The sequence below is a fragment of the Mesoplodon mirus genome, assembly GCF_964341445.2.
Source record: "Mesoplodon mirus genome assembly, chromosome: 3".
NCBI lineage: Eukaryota > Metazoa > Chordata > Mammalia > Artiodactyla > Ziphiidae > Mesoplodon > Mesoplodon mirus.
In genome coordinates this window covers 111,811,504-111,831,371 of record NC_138978.1, presented here as the reverse complement: position 1 = coordinate 111,831,371, position 19,868 = coordinate 111,811,504, and the positions used below count along the sequence as shown (strand labels likewise).

General features: G+C 42.3%; 1 protein-coding gene across 1 annotated transcript in view; it reads left to right on the top strand.

The window, feature by feature from the left end:
• Positions 1–17,828, top strand: part of TBX15 (T-box transcription factor 15) — a 102,900-nt gene extending 85,072 nt beyond the window's left edge. Inside the window, exons 7-8 of the mRNA XM_082615711.1 lie at positions 5,874–5,971; positions 15,304–17,828. Coding sequence (XP_082471837.1) covers positions 5,874–5,971; positions 15,304–16,088 — 883 coding nt within the window. The 3' untranslated portion in view covers positions 16,089–17,828. The remainder of the gene's footprint in view (positions 1–5,873; positions 5,972–15,303) is intronic.
• The last annotated feature ends 2,040 nt before the right edge of the window (positions 17,829–19,868 follow it).

Here is a 19,868-nt window from a genome sequence, read left to right as displayed (position 1 = left end):
CCCCTGGCTTATGGTCTTTCAACCAGTATTTAACATTTTTCTCTGCCTTGTTATTTGTTCTCCCTCCTCTGTCATGAATCTTTTCCACCATTGTCCTCTTGGCCATGTGGGTTTGCCAGAGAAAGTTGGCAGTTGTTTTATTATCTATGGCTCTTGCCCAGGGATGGTGTCATCTAACAGATAGACGTCTGTTTAATGGCTAACATATTGGAATCTGAAATATCTGCAAGATAATGAGGCCTAAAGAGGCTTGAGGGACACGTTTTTTGTTTTTAGAGGAGAGAATGAGAAATGAAATTAGGTAACTAGAGGTCCTTCCACATCCAATCCAGAGCCAGAGGGCTGACAAAGCCTTGAATCCCAGTGAAGGAAAAGTCTTTTCTCGTGTTACAGATCACAATCTGAGCAGATGGCGGGATTTCTTTTACTTGAGTTAGACCAATGGTCCTCACGCTTTCATTGTATTTTCTCTCTTGTTTTGAAATATTTTGTCTTTAATCAATATGCATTTATTAAGTTACAATTAGGAGGAAATAATATCATTATCCTCATTTTACAGGTAGGGAGACTTTAGGCGTGAAAAGGTTATACAACTAGGCAACGTTGCGCTAGTAAGTGGCAGGGTTGCAATTGGAACCCAGGCAGTCTAGCTCCTGACCTTGTGCTCTTAACCACTATGCTAATCTGCCCCTTGTGTGATTTAGTATTACTAAGTTAAAGTGAGACCATGCCAGTCAAATGCAAAGAAACTTATTGTTTTAGTCAGCCTGCTTTGTGTTATCAAGGATTTTTATTGTACTTCTTGAGGCAGTGAAAACTCCTTATGGACCACCGTCGCTACCTATTCAGACTCCAAGTGGGGACAGGGTTCCCAAGTTGGGAATCACTGGGTAAGGAACAATTTTAACTCAACTCCAGTCATCTGTCCATTGGACACGTGTTCGTCCAAACCATTGTAAAGCAAGCACATCAATGACATCCAGTTCATCAGGTAGATATATTTATTGTACATCTAAAGCCAAGTTTTGAATGATGGCTCTTTTGCCAATTTGCAGACCTCCACTGGGAGGTCTTTAAGAATATCTCTGGACAATAAATATCCTGAGGAATCTAAAGATAGGAGCCAATTCCAGATCCAGTGAAGGAGAGGGATGTGTGGAAGGTTTGACCTAACCTCAGTGGACCAAGGACAGTCCAAGGAAAAGGATTAGAAATTTGACACATGATGATTAGATTTGAAAGAACAGTATATTCTGGTTTTGTGTCTTTTCAAATGTTGGAACAGGAAGAGAAAGAAAAGGAGTTCAGGGGCATAGTATCGCCCATGGGATAAAATCCAAGTGCCTCACATGGAATAAATACCCATGGTGTCCGCCTGCCTCCCCCACCCCGGCCCCCATCTTGCACCTGGAGCTCCAGTCACCCTGAACTATTTTCAGTTCCTAGAACATGGCTTCTCTTCCATACCTCCACGTCTTTGCATATACTATTAACTCTACTAAGAAAGCTCTTTCTGCCTCTTGTCTGTGTGGAAAACTACTGAGTGCCCTGTAACATTAACCTTAAATAACTGGCCTTTTATGGAATCCCCCTTGAGTTTTCCAGGTATATTCAGTACATCTTGCTCAGTGCCTCATGGCATTGTCTACACATCTCCAGTGTAGCATCTATCACACAGTTCAGAAATTAGTCATTTACATGTTGTTATCTTTTTGTTGAGCAGGATTCTCCTTAAGGGTAAAGACCCTGTGTCTTTTTTGCATTTATATCTCTTGAACCTAGCACATAATTGTTTTCCTGATTGGATAACCCCTTTTTGACTTCAAGACCCCATCTCAGTAGACTTCCCTTAGTCCCTGACTGTCTTCTATTGAGAGATAACCAGTGATCTTATCAATCCCTAGCATAGGTTCCTGTTGTTAATGGTATTACCAGCAAAGAGTCAGATGTCAGAATTACAAAGAAAATAAATGAAAGAAACATAAAAAATCATTTTCTATCTCAAGAGAAATAAAAAGCAGAAACTATGCATTGCTGTGTTACCTAACAGTTCATGAATGTAGTTGTAATTGTTATAATTATCATATATTTGCTGAACTTCAAAGGGATGGTCCCAGCTTTTTTTTTTTTTTTTTTTTGAATGAGAAGGTTGGAAGAATATTTCCGTGCACTTTGGCTATTTTTCCAAATCAGTTGATCTCAAGGCATCATCAATTTGCAAAAGAGCTCTCTGGCTTGCTTCCTGTCCTTCCTTTTCTCCCTTCTCTTCAGTACATTCTGTTGGTTTGGCCAGTGAGCAGACTGAAAAGTCTAAAGAGAAGAGGCCTGGAAATCAGAGAGGTGATTACAGCCAAATGACTTAACAAAGGGGGTTTGGATATGGTCTCTGTTGTCACTGGAGCAAACAGGGAAAAGTAAGCAAGAGGGGGACACTTGCCAATTTGATCATCTTTGATTGGAAACTTAAGAGATGACATCAGGTCTCTGGTGTTCAGCAGACCCGGAGAGGCCCACCATGTGGAACATGTTAATGACATGTGGTTACCTAACACCACTATTTTTTTATCTGTTAGACAATGAATTCACTTTTAAGAACCTTGAGATAAAGTTTTATAAAACTGGGATACAATGATGATGAATAAGTAAACAACGTGTTGCTCAGTATAAACTTTGAATAGACATCCAAGTGGCTGAAGACGTCAACAGGTGGTTGGCAAGGATTCTTATAAGAGAAGATGAGAGTATAAATGACTGGCCTCTGCTAGGGAACTCAGACTCTGTTGAAGGTCAGAAATTCCATGACCAGAAAAGAAGAAACCAAATGAAAACTGAAACCTCTCTGGAACCTGAGTCAAGAAAGGCACAAACAGCTATACGTAGAAGCAATTCCCAAGTCACCAGTTCTAGAGGACTCTCTCTGTCTTCAGATTCTTGATTTAATATCAAGTTGTTTTCCTAAGTTTTAGGCTTAGAAAAAATGATTGCTGGTTAAAGTTCAGGAAATTGTGGCTCAGTAATAAAAATAGTAATAAATATTAAATAAATAAAAATAGTAATAAAAATAATTCCTTTACTTATTAATTTAATGCATATCAATTGAAGTCTTGTCATGTAATAGGCATTGTGCTAAGTACTGGGAGGTGGAAAACATGGTGGAGAGTGAATTAGCTAATACTTGTCTTGCTGTGGCACTTCACCAAATCCTGATAAATAGAATTAGTACTACTGAACAATTAGATCTATCCAAGGAAGCTTAATGGAGTTTGAGGACAACTAAGATGTGGCATATAGTAAACAAATAGGATTAATTTCTTAAAAAAGACATCCACCCTGAATATATAAATAGATTTAGTAAGGTCCAGGATGAATCTATGAGAGATAGATCCACAACAGATTAGTAAAGTGTGGTTAGGAATGTGTGGACTTAGCCATTAGATTTTGGTAGTCATCCCCCTCACCCAACTTCGTCACCAAAAAGACCCTTCTTGTGAAGACACCTGGACTGGATGGACCATGGGTGTGTCCATATGTGATGTGTCATACATTATGTTCTTAACAGTTAAGGAAGGTCTTCATGATGAGGATGTGGAAAGTGTCTGGCACTCTTACCATTTACCCATGGGTAATGGAACCAGAGGGTAAAAGTTACCTCAGATACTCCAGCACAAGGTCAAAAAACTTTCTAACAGATCTGTCCCCAAACTAAATATTTTCCTTGGGAAATACTCAGAGGCTGGATAACTCTCCATCTGAGATGGTATCATTAGATTTGGATAAATGGATAAATGGTCGCTATCCTGTACAGCGTTGACTACTTAAATAAAATTATTAACACCTTTGCTGTAGTCTTTTTGCCTGTTATGAAAATAAAATCAACATTGATTTTTTATTCCCTTAATAAATATAACATTGTCAGTATATCAGTGTTTTATAGCTACCTCACAGTCTTCTATCACTTTATTATGAAATGAGAAGGGACTGTTCTTTGTCCCTGAGCTAATATTTTGTCCTCATCATTGGTACATGTTGCTGGGAAGAATGGATTAGGAGGTGGAACAATAGAGACCTTGCCATTTGCATTGAGCCTCCTGTGCCATTAAAGGGAATCCTAAGATGTTCTGGTGAGCCCCCAACATTCCAGAACAGGGCAGTAAGATCTAAGCCTGGCCTATCTATTTTTTATATCCATCAAGGCTCAGCATGGCTTTATCCGCCTATCCCCTTATTATTCTGAGCTCCCTAATTGCCTGGACTCTTTCTTCCCACAAGTAGTTTCATGTACTGCATTCAGCGTTAATGCAGGGTGACTATGTGGAAATGTCTTCTATTCCTACTTTTAACAGATTAACAGCTAATAAACACCATGCAACACCCTCTCCTCTCAACCTCTTCTAAAAATACAGAGTTTAATTTGCCAACATTGGTGTATTTAAAGCCTCCAAGATTCCGGGGAAGACTTTAGAAAGTTAACTGTGCAAGTAAGGCCAGTTCAGAGAGGAAATTTTCCAACACAAAGAGCCAATCAGTGTATCAGCAGCTCATCACAGAAGAACCTCAGGGGACCTTATAGTCATTTATAAGGAAGGGCTATTTGTTCTCACTTAAAGTAAAGCTTCTCACTTTATTCTTGCTGTGCCAGACTGAAGAGAAAGCTGGAAATGTATTACCTAGGGAGAAGGACAGCAGCATAAATTTCATCTCAAGAGGGAAAGCTTGTCTTTTCCAGGAAGGGACACCATGTTACTTACCAGCAACTTTGCAGTGAAAGGACTTATGCCACCTCCTCTTCTCCACCGTCCTTCTCCTACCTTCCTCTACCCTAACTTCACCTCTTTCCACTTAGCTAGAAGTGAAGCAGTTAGTTTTAAAGAGGAGTCAATAATCAGAAGCTGTGTTCAAAGCCTCAAACAAGGCACCAACCAATATTCTGTTTTGAGGATACAGAATATCAGCAAGAATATGTCTAAGATAATCCAGATAGCCTGGATAATTATGTTAAAACAATGTTCATCAACATCTCATATATATATACCTATATATGATAGAGAGAATTTATTGAAGGATAAATTAGGCAGTGTGCACATAGTTCAATGAATGGAATTTCTAGTGTCAATGAAACAGAAGCCTTAAAGTAATACATTGGTAAAATATTGGATGTTTCCTGGAGTCCCAAGTGCATGACTCTCAAAGACCAGTTTGGTTATTATATTACAAAATACAGATAAACATTTGCAGACATGTATTGGTCTTTTTGTTTGAGGTATAATTTCTGGGACCAAACCCTCTTTGTGCCTTCAGGTAGGTATTTCTTGTTGCAGCAGAAACTCAAGTATAGTTGAGTGCTTACCTCTCCTATTTCTATTATGGTGCTTGTCTCTGTTTAAGAGGATTTAAGAAGCCTTTCAAGGCACAGCAATATGACAGTTTCACTGACTCCACGTACCCGGTGGTGGAGTTGACTCTGGGACAGGCTGTGTCAATGTGTGTGGTAATGATGATCACGTCATCCTGTGCTAGAGAAATGGTCAGTGCTACTCTCTGCTAAACTCTATTCATGATATCAGTGACCTTGACCTTTAACATTTTTTTTTTCATGCAGACCAAACCTTCTCTGAAGAAAGGTTGGAGTGAAATTCCATCATAGCTCTGACTTGCTTGCAGATAATCTGAATTGGGTTAATTTCTTCTTTTTCTTGCAATCCAGCGACATCTGTACCTGTGCTCTTCCAGACTAATTTACCCTGGTGGTGGTATCTCTCAGTGCCTATGCATATACCGCTTCTCAGACAAACCACTTCAGGATTTTTTTTTAAAAAGTCCATGCATTTCTTGGGATTATTTACAACTTCCTTTGCTGGCTTTTCTCTGTGTAGGACCGGACTGGAAGCCATCATGGAGACTTATGCATTCTGGAGACCCCCTGTGCGCACACTCACCTTTGAAGATTTCACCACCATGCAAAAGCAGCAAGGTAAAGCCCTGGGCAAGGCCTCTGCTTAGAGACAGCGCTGGGGAGGGAATGGGAGCTGAACTGAATATAGCACATCTGGCCCCAAGCCAAGCCACGAGTTACACCGACTCTCCTGGAATGAAGAGAACTAGGTAGCTCCGTAAATAACCAAAGCATCACCACTTGTGCAACTAAGCAGGTTTCAGAGGCAGTGTTTCACCTGGCACCCCAAATTCTCTCTCCCTTCCCAAAAGCAAGGTTACGTAATGGTGGTGACATGATTATTTCTATCACTAAGCATTCATGTAGCCCTTGGGATTTGGAGATCTTCGTAATAATTTCATTTATTACTCATGGCAGCCTCACCGGTTTTCTTATTCTAGTTTGTGGATGAGAAACAACTTAGCTCCCGACAATGGGAATAAATCGCTCAGGTCTGACAGTGGGGAGGGAGCTGCTGCAAGCCCCTCTGAATCTTGTAACTTGTGCTGTCTCCTTTTTTGCTGATGTGGAGCCACACCCATCTCAAGTGCATGGGCGAAGTGGACTTTTTCCTTCCATTGCTTTGTGCTTTTCATCCAGTTTCTAATCTCCCTTCTCTTGCAGCTCAGGTTGGGAAGCCTGTGGCCATGTGTACAGATGGCTCATGGGCGGATTTCAACTCCTTTTCTCAGTTTAACCACTGGCTCTCCCAAGGCGCAGCACCCATGCACCTGGGTACCCAAGTGAAAGCTTCCCAAAATGTCAGACACTTTGTGAGTTTTCCTCTCCACCCTCCTCTTGCCCCAAAGTGACAGTGATCAAAATTACAGATTGAGCTCCTTCTGTTCTGTCAAATGATTGCCATTAATAGAGTCCTAGTTTTTGAATTTGGGGCTTTGTGATGTAGGAGCCCCTTCTGGGACTTGATAACACATTATATTATACTCCCTTCTCAGGGAGGTTCTAGCAGTTTGCACACTAAATTAGGTTTTGTAACCTGAATTACTGAACTCCCTCAGGTTTTAAGATGGAGATGGTGATTAAAAGCAGCAGCTCTGGAGTGAGGCAACTTGGGTTAGGCTCTTATCACTGTTCTTGCCTAGCTTGGTGACGTTGGCCAAGTCCCTCATCCTTTCTGACATTTAGTTTTCTCATCTGCATAGTGGGAGAATATAATAAAATTCTTGTGAGGATTAAATGAGATAATGCATTTAAAAACACAGTAAGCCCTCAGTACATGCTAACTGTCATTGTCATCATCATCATCATCACTGTCTTCATTCCCCTTATGTAACTGAGAAGAAAATGTACCAGGGACAGGAAATGTTGCTGTTCTGATTAATAATTATTCAAAACATGATTAGACCGTACATCTTCACAGGGATCCGGGGAGGCAAATGATCCAGAATTTCCATCTCTTTTTTTAATAAGTGGAGGAGAAATGGAAGCCCTTCGTATGAAGCGACTTGCTCCTCATAATGCTGTCATAGAAGCAGGGTCGATATGTATTCAGGGTGTCACTGCGGCTTTGACGCCCTGGTGGCCCTTAAGAGGCAGAGGTTTATGGAAGTCAGGAAACCTGGGCCTTCATCTTTGATGGCCACTAACTCTCTATATACCCTTGGCAAGTTACTTCTACTCTTGAGTCCATTTCCTCACCCCAAAGAGGGATAATTATTTTTTGTGAAGAATTTAATATATAACATGCTTTATTTAATATATGCATTTATAAATGCATTTAATATATTTAATATATAAACATGCTTTATAAATGAAAACGTGTCATGCAAAGACACTTACTTGACCCTATTTCTTTCTGAGGTGGCTTCTTGCTCATCTGCCTTTGCTTTATGTGTTGACTCTCCAAGCTCTAGCTAAGCAGGAATTTGTATCACAGAGGCTGGTATGAGACGGTGGGCAGGGATATTGCCAGTTCCTGAGAGCAAGCATTGGTGGCGACATTGTGTTCATTGCTGTGTCCCCAACATCTACTCCAGGGCCTGGGACCCAGGAAGTACTTAATGAACAATGAATGAGGTCACTTGGTGGCACTGTGGCTCAGGTAGGCAGGGTCACTATCTGATTAAATCTTGGAGCACAGCCACCTGAAATGTGCGTGGATACAGATGTGGAGTGATAGTTGTGGATGGCTACCTGCATTTCACCAGCATGTGGACCCACTGGGCAGGTGCATGCATGGGGAAGCTGCAGGGGAGCCTGCATTGCTAAGGTGTACAGCATAGCAGGTTTCATGGTGCTTCTACTGAAATTTTATTGATCTGAAGACTTATTATTGACATGTGGGAAACAATGGTTTAAGAGAAACTGAACTTTCAGACCCAAATGTCACACTTATTCACTGAGTCCCTTTTTATGCTGATGGGGGGAAATGAGTGTGGAATTATTGGATACATATGGTGGTGAAATGGGGCTAGAGGAAAAGCCAAGACTCTATTAAATAGTTTAATTGGAATACATTTTTGAACTATACACTGAACTTGATCCAGATTCTCATTATTAAAAAATATGTGGCTTGGTTTCTTGACGTTAGCAAAGGATGTAAAAGTCACAGCACCCATATTCCCTCTTCCTTTAAAAACTGAGAGTTCCAGTAACTCTGGACAGTATCAGTCATAAAATGAAGAAAAGAGACATAGCCATCTGTGTCGAACTGTTTTGTGTCTTAGAAGACGTAAAGAGTGGTGAGCGTCTGGTGGAAGCTTCAGTGGCAGACTGATTTTGTAGTAACTCCCTTTTGGTGAAGAGAGTATTGGCAGTGTTGGCACCAAACCGAAGATCCAAAGTGACCAACCCACCCAGGTGTCCACATTACCTCATTGCTTCAAGCACATGGATATCTGGATGTCAAATACGGGGCCCTGGGACAGTTCTGTGCTGTTGCTGCTACTGGACACTGGATCAGCCATTCTGCTTGAGTGAAGTTCAGGGTGCTTTTTCCCTCTTGCCCTTGCTGTCATTGTAATTTCTCTTTCATTGAGACCCATCTGTTGATAAAGTTTCAAGGAATGTGCTTAGGTGAATTAGCCATGGTTTTAAAAAAGTCCAAATCCTTCTATTTTCAAAAACATATTGAATGGATGCTCTATATAGTTGTTTCCTCTGATGGAGAAGAATGCGTGGGATTCATTATCCTCTGCCTTTAACACAAAAGTAAACTGAGGGACTTCCCTGGTGGCGCAGTGGTTGAGAGTCCACCTGACGATGCAGGGGACACGGGTTCGTACCCCGGTCTGGGAAGATCCCACATGCCGCAGAGCAGCTGGGCCCGTGAGCCATGGCCGCTGAGTCTGCGCGTCCGGAGCCTGTGCTCTGCAACGGGAGAGGCCACAGCAGTGAGAGACCCGCGTACCGCAAAAAAAAAAAAAAAAAAAAAAGACAAAAGTAAACTGAGGCACAGAGCAGCCTAGTAACATATCTGAAGTTAAATGGTGGCAGAACTAAGTTGAGAACTCCAAAGAGGATCTCCTGCCTTCCTGGGCACTTTCCTTTCCACTACACCTTCTTCCTTTTTACTTAACACACACACACACACACACACACACACACACACAATTAGCTTACTCATCCAAGTGATGGCTTAGTGTCAGCAACTTGACTGTTAACTCTAAATAGTAGGTCCATATTTCATTTTTATGAAGTCAAGTGTATGGTTTTATTTTCAGACATCTTCATTTAGAATCAGCAAGGAGTTTATACTGTTGGAGAGTCTGGAGATAGGAATTATATTTCAGGAATGACTTTTTCCTGAACACTGCTGTGGCAGGACAAAATGAACTGAACAAGTTAGTTATGCTGGCAGAAGTGGAGTGAGGTGACACAGACGAAGACGTAAAAAGAAATAAGAGCCAGGTTCAATCCTATTGTTCTGATGATATCCTGGTGTTGCCATGAGGTTGTTCTGATTATATATATATATATATATATATATATATATATATATATATATATATATATATATATATACACAATGGAGCTATTTGTATAACCAAAACTGAGAGAGTTTTTGTGAGTGGCATCTCCAAGTGATCTGACAACTGTTGTGAGAAAAGGAACCATCCTGGACCAGAACACCAAAGCTGATCATACGTCTCCACCTGTGGATAGAAGGAGACCTGCCATTTACAGAAGGTCTCCCTTCTCCTCAACTGGTGGTAGACATCACTAGATTTCAACACCTTTGCATCTTTTAATGTTTGTCAGGCAGTTAAAAATTAGGATCATGAAGGTCTCTGTTGGTGTTGGGATTTTCATCAGTTAGATTTGTGTTAATTAGAGTTTGGTCAGTGAAAGATAGCAAATACTGAGCAAATTCATAGGAGTAAAAAGATTAGGAACGGAGTCTTTGAACTACTGTGTGATCATTATAATGTTTCAAAGGTAGCCAACTTATGCTGATCTCATTTATCCCTGAGACAAGGAATAATGCCTGCGAGGAGTTCTTGACAAGGAGGGGAGAGTATCTCAACTCAGTCTATTAAAGCAAATGATTATTGGTTACATATTCTATTTTGGCCCGAAGTCGCTTATGCTCAATGCGTCCAAAATGGAGTCCATGATTTACCTCACAGACTTGGCGCCCTCTCCTGGGGGAAGGACGCCACTATCCATTAATCACCTTAGACGGTTCCCTCTCTCCTTACCCACCATATCCAACCTTTACCAGGTTCTTGATTCTGCCCACGTCTCTAGTCTCCCTTGCTACCACCCCACTCCAAGCCATTATCATCTCTCACCTGACTTCATTGTCGGGCTCCCCAGGATGGTGACATAGCTACCAGCATCCCTGGCACCTGCATCTTTTTAGGCTTAAATCGGATGGGAAGGGTCATGTGCCTCTCTCTCAAGATTTCCAGCAAAATCTCACTGAGTCTCACTGACTCTAATTGGGATACCACTGAATTAATTACTGTGGCAGGGTGTGGGGATGCTTAGATTGTCCAGGCATGCATCACATGCCTTCCCTGGAGGTACAGGTGAAGGGGTAAGAGTGGGAAAGGGGGTGTCTCTCAGTGAGAAAATGGTACTGTTGCCAGGAGAGAGGCAGATTAGTTCTAAATGACAATAACAACAGATGTAAACCGCAGCAGGGAAGGCAGTAAAACAAGTAGCAGAGAAAACAAGCAAGTTAATGGAAAGTGAAAAAGTGGGGGCTATTCCACCTAGGGAATGTGATAGGTGTGAAATAGGGCCATTGAAGAAGCAGAGAGACTCAGAACCCAGAGGACCAATGTGAAAAAATGAGAACGGGTGAATATATTAAAAGCTATTCTAAAGGGAAGAGGTTTGGATCTATGCATATCTTTAAACTTTATGGAGAAGGATGCACTAGGAATCTTTCTAGGATTTAAAGCACGCAATTCCCTTTAGCACTATAATGTTTCACATTTGCATTTTGAGAAGGGTACTTATTTCAACTAAGGGGAATTCCTTAGTTGGGATGAACTGGGCTCTGATCATTAAACTTTATGGCCTCTGAGTTTATTCCCTGGGATCAGTCCATAGCGTGCTGACATTTTACCTCTTACCTGTTTGAAAGCCTTGAAGAAGACTACTCAAGGACACACAGTGAATCAGCACTCCTCAGGGACAGATGCCATCAAGTTATATGACAGAAGAGTGTGGTTCATGGCACCAAGCAATTACATGGAAATTTATTCTTCACTAGCCCAGATGGGGTTTTGTTTCACTGTGTTTCGATTTTTTTTTTTTTTTTTTTTTTGTGAGGGGGTAGAAAGCACAACAAAATAAACCCAAAAGGGAACTGTACGTGAAAGCCTCCATGTTACAGTCTGGAAGTGATCAATCTAAAGATGCAAAAGTCAGCAGGTTTGGTATTCAGGATTTTCATGGTCACATTTAATTTGTCTTCATGGTACACAAGTATATTCTAGGTTATTGTCCTCGTATGGAATCACTGCTAAACATGGATTCTTTTTGGTCATTTTGACTGTTAGCTTTGGATATTGGAGCAAGTTAATGTTGAATATGAATTTCGAGTACCTTCTCACTTTGGGCCATGGGTAAAATAGGAGGCAGGGAAGTGCAGTGGTGGAGGACTGGTCCTGAAAGGCTGGAGAGTTTTCAGCTACTCAGAGCATTACATTTTAGTCACCTCTCAGATGTGGATTAAGACCTCTGAGGATAGTGGGAAAGACACCAACCTACCTGTTTGTGTTCAATTCCACTTTGCTTGATCCGATCTGAGAAGAGATGGAGACGTGGGGCTTCTCATTTCCATCCCAGGTGGGGAGTGAGGGGGAAGGGGCCGACAGTTTGGAGAGGAAACAGAGTTGGATTAGCCTTGGGGATATGGGCCCGGTGGGTGTCCAGTGCTCCATCATTCACAGTTCTGAAGGCTCCTGTAGCCTGTTACATCCAGGCAGTTGGCTGTGACATGATGCCCCCCCGAGTGTGGAGAGACTGAGATGCTCATCTCCATGGACAGAGGCCAACACCCCACAGCCATCCCCATTAGGGCCCAAATGCCCTAAGATGCCTTTCCCCTTCCTTCGCTCCTTCTTCACTGATAGAAGAGAAAAGAAAAGGAAACACATTTTTATGCCTGTGTGCACTTTGTAATCTGTATTATTTCATCTAATTCTCAATACATACTTACAAGGTCAATATTCAAAATTTCATTTATATGGAGAAGCTCACTTGCTAAGGTTCCATAATCAGTAAGACAGCTGGGATTAGTACTGGGCTTGTCTGACTCTGTAGTCCACATTCATCCATTTAATGAAGTTTAAATCAAGACTCGTAGAGCCTTCCGGACTCAGTGAGCACAGAGGGGAATAAGGGAAAGAAGAGAAGGCCACGCAGGAAAGGGAGGCCTGCTTTCCTTTGAGAGGCAGCTCTGACCTCTCTGTATCAGAGTGGCCTGGCCTCCCACTCGGCCCTGGCTCTTCTGGGACGAGAGAGCTCTACGCAGCTGTGTTGAAATGCACAGGGAGGGCAGCCTGCCTCCTTCTGCTTATTTAGCACTTGGCCGGCACTCCCAATCTTGTTTAACAGCTGACAAGCTGTTAGATCGTAAGAGAGTAAAGACTTCTCTGTATCTCAGTTTGCTTCTCTGCAAAACGAGGGCCAATAGTCTTCTCTCTCTGTGTGGACTTTGAAAAATGGCTGTTATCTGTACTGAGTATTTTACGTGCCTAAGAGCATTTCTTCAAAGGGAATGGAAGCCATGTGACCTTCTCTTGGGCAGGCTTGCTCTCCCTCTTCAAACACTAGCTCGTACGGGCACTCTCTCCCCCTGAAGCTCAGCAGGCTACCAAGTCTCATTTCCAGTGAGTGTCATTTGAAAGCCAAAGCAAGCTGACTACAAACTTTTTAACATGTGCCTCTCATCTGCTCAGCAGAAATCCCTGTAACTTGTTAATAGTTCCCGTCTTATTTTTTTCTAGTGAAACCAATTGAGGCCTTAAATCAGTACCATTCGTTCCATCTTGGGCCATCCGAGAAAACCATTTAGGGTTGTAAAACGTCATCTGCTCCATCTTGCACTTCCTGCTGCAGGGCTAGGGCTCGGGCCTGATGGAGCATACCTATAACGGGACAGTACAGCGTGCTGAACAGGGGGTCTCCTCCAGGACCACATAAACACCAGATCTGGGAGGGCAAGGACGGACTTTCAAAGAGAGGAGACCAGATACACATCCCATAAAACACAAATCTCTTTACAGCTGGAGTTGAGTTACTCTATTTGTGCCATAGCACTTATTTCACTGAAGTGCCTGGCATTTAGGGTGGAAGAGGGAGAAAATGTGTAGGACGCCTCAAAGAGGAACCCCACGCTGGCAGAAAATGAATCCCTGAGCTTCGCATAAGTCACCATAGGCTAGGCTGTTCAGTGGTACAAAAATAAGAAGTGTGTTTTTCCTCATCCTTCCTAGCTTTCCCCTTCAAGAACTTCCTCGTGCTTAAGTGATTCCTTGGAAAGTACTTGTTACTGGCCATTCACACTTTAGCAGAAATTTAATCCTCAGACATAAATTCTGAGAAGGACAGAAACTGAAGCCTATCAGTTCGAGCCCTTGTTTCACAGATGAGGTGATTTAAGACGTAGCCTGCCTTGCCTGTGGTCAGGAGCTGGATGGAGGCCAGTGAACCTAGAATCAGGCTTGGTGCCCTTCCTTCTATGGTCAGTGCTGGCTTACTTCTCCAATGGTATTTACAATGTTGGCCTTATCTCAATTTGTGGAATGAAAATCTTTTTACTTCTCTTAAGGGAACTTAAGATATAAACAAGAAACAGAGAAGGAGAATTTCCTGAAATGATTCTAAAATCAGGAGCTGTTTGTGTCTAAATCCAGTTCTACCTTGGAAGTTCATTGGGGAAATTCTTTTGACCAAGCAAGAGATGATATTGGTTGGGCTTTGTAAAAAATTTAACTCTGAAAAAAACCATTAACAAGAGCTAAATTTGTATTTCTACAGCTCAAACTGCTACAATATCTGTGGAGGTAGGCTAAGGCTTTTTGTTTTTTTTTCCTGTGCTAAAAATTAACTTTGGGTTTCTCTTTGAGGTATCTGGCTCTCAGCTTGCACATCTGGACCTTCCTCCCTGGTACACTGTGGATGGTTTCTTTGTATCCCTATATTTCTGGAATCCTGCTGATTTTCTTCACATTTTTTCTCACTGTTAAAAACCTTATTCCTGCTCCCTTCTACTTAAAAGTTCCTTTACCCTTGTATAGCAGCTCATGTTCTAGGACCCCCTGCATGAGTTGTGGATGACCTAAAGGATAACATGCTCCTTGAGAATCACAGCTCTCAACAATTCTGGGAAAGTCCCAACCTTGCCCTGATAGAGAAATTCCATCATGGGAGATTCCCTATGGAAGACAAAGTAGCTGCCCATTCTGGAATTCACATGAAAGGTCCAGTAACCCTGACACTCACCACTGCCTTCAACTTCCAGTAGATGAGACAGGAAGTGGGTGCAGCACTGCTGCTCCCCAGCCCGGTAAAGGGGAGGCTTGGAAAGGTCATTTTTGACCTTCTTAAATTACCTGAGAATACATTTGAAGTAGACTGGGTTAAACTGGCCCTTTGTCTGTTGGTGCATCAGCCACCAACCCAGTTCTATTATCCCTAGGTTATTAGAACAGCTCTCTCAAATACAAATTCAGGTATTTTAGGAGATAAAAGGGACCTGGACATCCTCTAACCAAAGAGTGGTCCCTGGACCAGTAGCCTCAGTATCATCTGAGAACTTGTTGCAAATTCTCAGGCCCTGTCCCAGACCTACAGAATTCGAAACTCTGGGGTAGAAGCAGCGATCTGTGTTTTAATAAGCCCTTCAGGTGATTCTCATGTCTCAACAGTATTTATGTTTTATTTTTCAGGAGGCAGCACAGGCACTTCCCCAACCACCTCCAGCACTGGGACACCATCCCCTTCAGCTTCTTCTCATCTTTTATCTCCATCCTGTTCTCCTCCAACATTTCATCTGGCCCCCAACACTTTCAACGTGGGCTGCCGAGAGAGCCAGCTGTGTAACCTAAACCTCTCTGATTATCCACCATGTGCCCGAAGCAATATGGCTGCCTTGCAGAGCTACCCAGGGCTGAGTGACAGTGGCTACAACAGGCTCCAGAGTGGCACTGCTTCAGCCCCTCAGCCCTCCGAAACCTTCATGCCCCAGAGGACTCCATCCCTGATCTCAGGAATACCTACTCCTTCCTCGTTGCCTAGCAACAGCAAGATGGAAGCCTACGGTGGCCAGCTGGGGTCCTTCCCCACTTCCCAGTTTCAGTATGTCATGCAGGCAGGCAATGCAGCCTCCAGCTCCTCATCACCACACATGTTTGGGGGCAGCCACATGCAGCAGAGCTCCTACAATGCCTTCTCTCTCCACAACCCTTATAATCTATATGGATACAATTTCCCCACTTCCCCAAGGCTAGCTGCAAGCCCAGAAAAACTGAGCACCTCTCAAAGCACTTTACTCTGTTCTTCTCCTTCCAATGGGGCCTTTGGAGAGAGGCAGTACCTGCCTACAGGGATGGAGCATGGCATGCACATGATTAGCCCCTCAGCCAATAATCAGCAGGCGACTAACACCTGTGATGGCCGGCAGTACGGGGCAGTCCCAGGCTCCTCCTCCCAGATGTCCGTTCACATGGTTTAGTGGCCAGTCCTAGCACCACGGAGCCTACAGCAGCCAAGGCCCCAGAATCTCCATGGGCAGATCCTCCTCTTTGGGAGCCCAACGCCTTTGAAAAACAAGAACTGTGTATTATTATTATTATTTTTTTACTGGAGGAGGAAAGCACATACCCAAGAACAAGAGACATTTAAGCCACTGAAGGATACTTGTGGTGGAATCATCTCTGACTCAGTGGCCATTCTCCTGCCTTCCCAAGTCTTAGTTTTATAAAGCATCATCTCTCCAGAGTGGCCTTTGAAGAAACTGAATAATCATTTTATAATAATGTTAAGGGAGATGCTAGCATGTAGCAGTCATGAAAGTTACCCACACACAAATACAGGTCTATACATACATACATACACACATAATATGTGCATGCATGCATACACACATACATATATATTCATACACAAACTCATCCATACACAAACATACATGCACACTGACTCGGAACTGGGTGAACTCTGTAGAGGGAAGCCCAGCATGGGTGCTTTCACCAAAAATGTGTCTATGTACAACAGTAGATGGACTGGGCCAGCAGTAGCTGCCAACGTTTCTCCTTTGCAGCTTACCCTGTTTCTGGAATGAACCGTGTATCCTGGAACCCCTTCCCGTCAGTGAGGGTGGAAAGACATCAGTACTACAACTGGACTGGGCTTCCTGAGAAAGATTGCTTTTGAACATTGGCTCTCTTCAATTGGTGTGCTGTCATTGATGTTCCCAGTGGTGCCTGTGAAAAGGGGAGTAAGAGCAGATGAAAGAGAGAGAGAGAGAGAGAGAGAGAGAGAGAGAGAGAGAGAAAGGAGAACAAACAGAGACCAAGAGAGAGGTGGAGAGCAAGACTGAATGATGAAGGGAGAGCAACGATGAGCATTTTAATTCACCAAGGAAATGTGGTTTGGGTTTGTTTCTCCCCCTCTCCCCCACAGGTTATGGAAGGAACCATGAAGTCATTGAGGAGTAAACCTCTCTGGGACACTGTGCATGGTCAGGGCACTGGTGAGAGGCACCGGGGCAAGGAATGCGTCTTCATGCCACAGTTCTGACCATTGTGATCCAGAAGAGAGGGGCGCCACACAGGAAGTGCCGATTCCAGAGCATGCAGCCTGGCAGGGGAAAGGAAGTAGAAGGAGTGTGAGGAAGGAAGGGTTTTATAATCCTGACAGATGATACCAAGAACAGAGGTGACAAATGGAGGTCTGGCCTTCCGAATGCCAGGTCCAGGCGCCTGACCTGGATCACCTGCCCGTCACCCCTGTGGCAGGAGGAGTCCTGTCGTGTTCCAGAGAATTGCAGATGGGTCTTCTACATCCTTCCACCTGCCCTTAGATCGCCATTTTTTTTAAATCAAATAGTTCATTGCAATTTTGAAGTTTTGGATTTTTTCCTTCATCTTTCCCTTCCTCTTCAAATCCTTTAATGATAAGAAAACAAGTGAAGTTTGGTACAAGCTAAACTTTTTAAGTGGTGTGGAAATGCAAATAATACCAAGTAAAAGAATACAGATATTATTAAGATTTTTGGTTTTGAGGTGTTGTAGATAAATGTATTTATGTGCCTAGTGGGGAATCCAGTATTATGACTATTAAAAAAGGGGGCAATAAAAAGGGTATGTAAAATATGTATGAAGAAAAGGTGTATAAAAATTTGCCCTTATGCACGGAACTCTGTTTCTAAGTGCCAAGCACAGAAAGCCGCTAAATAAAATCTTTGCAATTGTTTTCTGTGTGTTCGTTCATATGGAAAAAGCAAGCAGCAGCTGAGGCTTTTACATTGTGCTTTACAATAAGCACAGCACTCTCATCTCTACTATGTAACATGATCTTTATTCAGAACACATGAAGTATATATTATCGTCCTCATGTTATGATTAGTTACTAAGCTCCAGAGGGACTGAGTGAATTATCCAGGTCCACACAGCCAGTCAGAGAGGGAACTAGGACTTGAAACCAGGTGTGACTCTAGTGGGATACTCTCTTTCATGTTAGCTGCAAAAACCTGTGAGTCTAATAGCAATCCTCATTGTTGCTAAGTGCCAGACATCATACCATGTGTCTTAGGTGAATCCTCCCACAATTCTGTGGTAGGTGTTATTTTTATTATCATTTTATAGATTTGGAAACCAACTTTAAAAAGATAAAGTAATTGACCAAGGCCCTCAAGTAGCAAGTGATTGAGCTGGCAATTTGACATTATGCCTTTCTGCTGGAGCCCCAGCAGTCTCAGGACGCCCGCAGACCATCAGGAAAGAATTCTAAGGGGTTGGGGCAAAAGTGTCTCTGAGGCTGGGTTAGGACCTCAGATTAGGATGTGTAATCATAAATATATACTCTCCCCCTTGAATGTGCCACCCAGCGCAGGAGGAGTAATTTTGAGTTGTCATGCATCAAATGACGACTTATAAGAGACTAATAAAGTGCCCAGGGCTATTCCATTTGTAAGCATTTTCACAGTGGTTGGGCAGGACATATTGTTTTGCAAATGGGAGACTAGGATTATAAAACCTGGGACCTGTCTATACATAAACGTGGCTGAGAAGCAGCAGAGCCAGGACTTAAAATCTCCTGCTCTTACACCTGCCTCAGACTGTTTCCCAGTGGACAGTTACACTGGAAGCCCAGTGACCCATTTCACCAGGGCTTGATTTGGGGAGGGTGAGGCTGCTGGACCACCATACTCTTTCACTGGAAATGGAGCTTGGGTTGGGAAAGCAAAAACTTTAATTAGTCATTGCTTTGGTTTTATGAATAACTTCAAAGAGTGGCATGCCAGTTAATTCCATTAGCCATCAGATTGTTGCTAAAATAGCCGGGACAGTAGCTGATTGAGTATCTTCATGGATTGTAGACTCTCTGGGCGACATCTCAAAACTTAAAACGACACTGCTATTTGAAAACCTTGCAGTCAACACTTCGCTTCATAACAGTAGACCGAGACCAACTACATATGAAGCTTATTGTTATTTCTTACTGATTGAGCAGCATACCAAATATTGTTCACTGGTCTACCAGTGTTTGAGGTTTTAGATAATAAATAAGCATGATACATTGAGCAGCAAACTCAACACAGAACCTCCATATTTTCATTTAATAGTAAAAACAATTTCTTATTTTATTATTTCCTATTAAAGAGCAATAATCATTTAAGAGTTTTAAGTATAGATAATTTCTATAATTTGGATGAATTAGAACAATCTAAGTTGGTTACATTTGAATTGTAGCATACATTTCTACCTGCAACTGAGAAAGTAATAAAAATATTTATTTTAACACAAACTGGATAAAGAATTGTCAAGAATATACTCTACCCAATTATCTTTAATGAAATGGTGAAATTTTATTTCAATTGGCACAATGATTGCATACAAAGGGCTATTGAAAGATTATTCTTCTTTGAGTTAAGATGCTCATGTTTTTGAGGAAAGGCTGTCTTGTTCCCCTTTGATCCTCAAGGCCCCAATATGAATCCTAATACATAGTCATTCTTACTGTTGAATTTGTTGGCCAAACCCACTTTTCAAGGATAGTGCAAAATGGTTACATGGCCGAATTCAGTCCAAATTAATGGGACCCACATTATCAAAGATTTATTGTTCTTCACATAGCGTTCTGTGACAGATTAATGAAAATTTACTTTAGAAACTAGCTTGGCAGCATCCATTACACATAATAGGGGTTTTTAAAAAATACATGTCATAGTTTTGTTCTTAAAATAGTTCACTTTTTAGGCAGTCATGTGCACGTGAGGCAAATGATATAA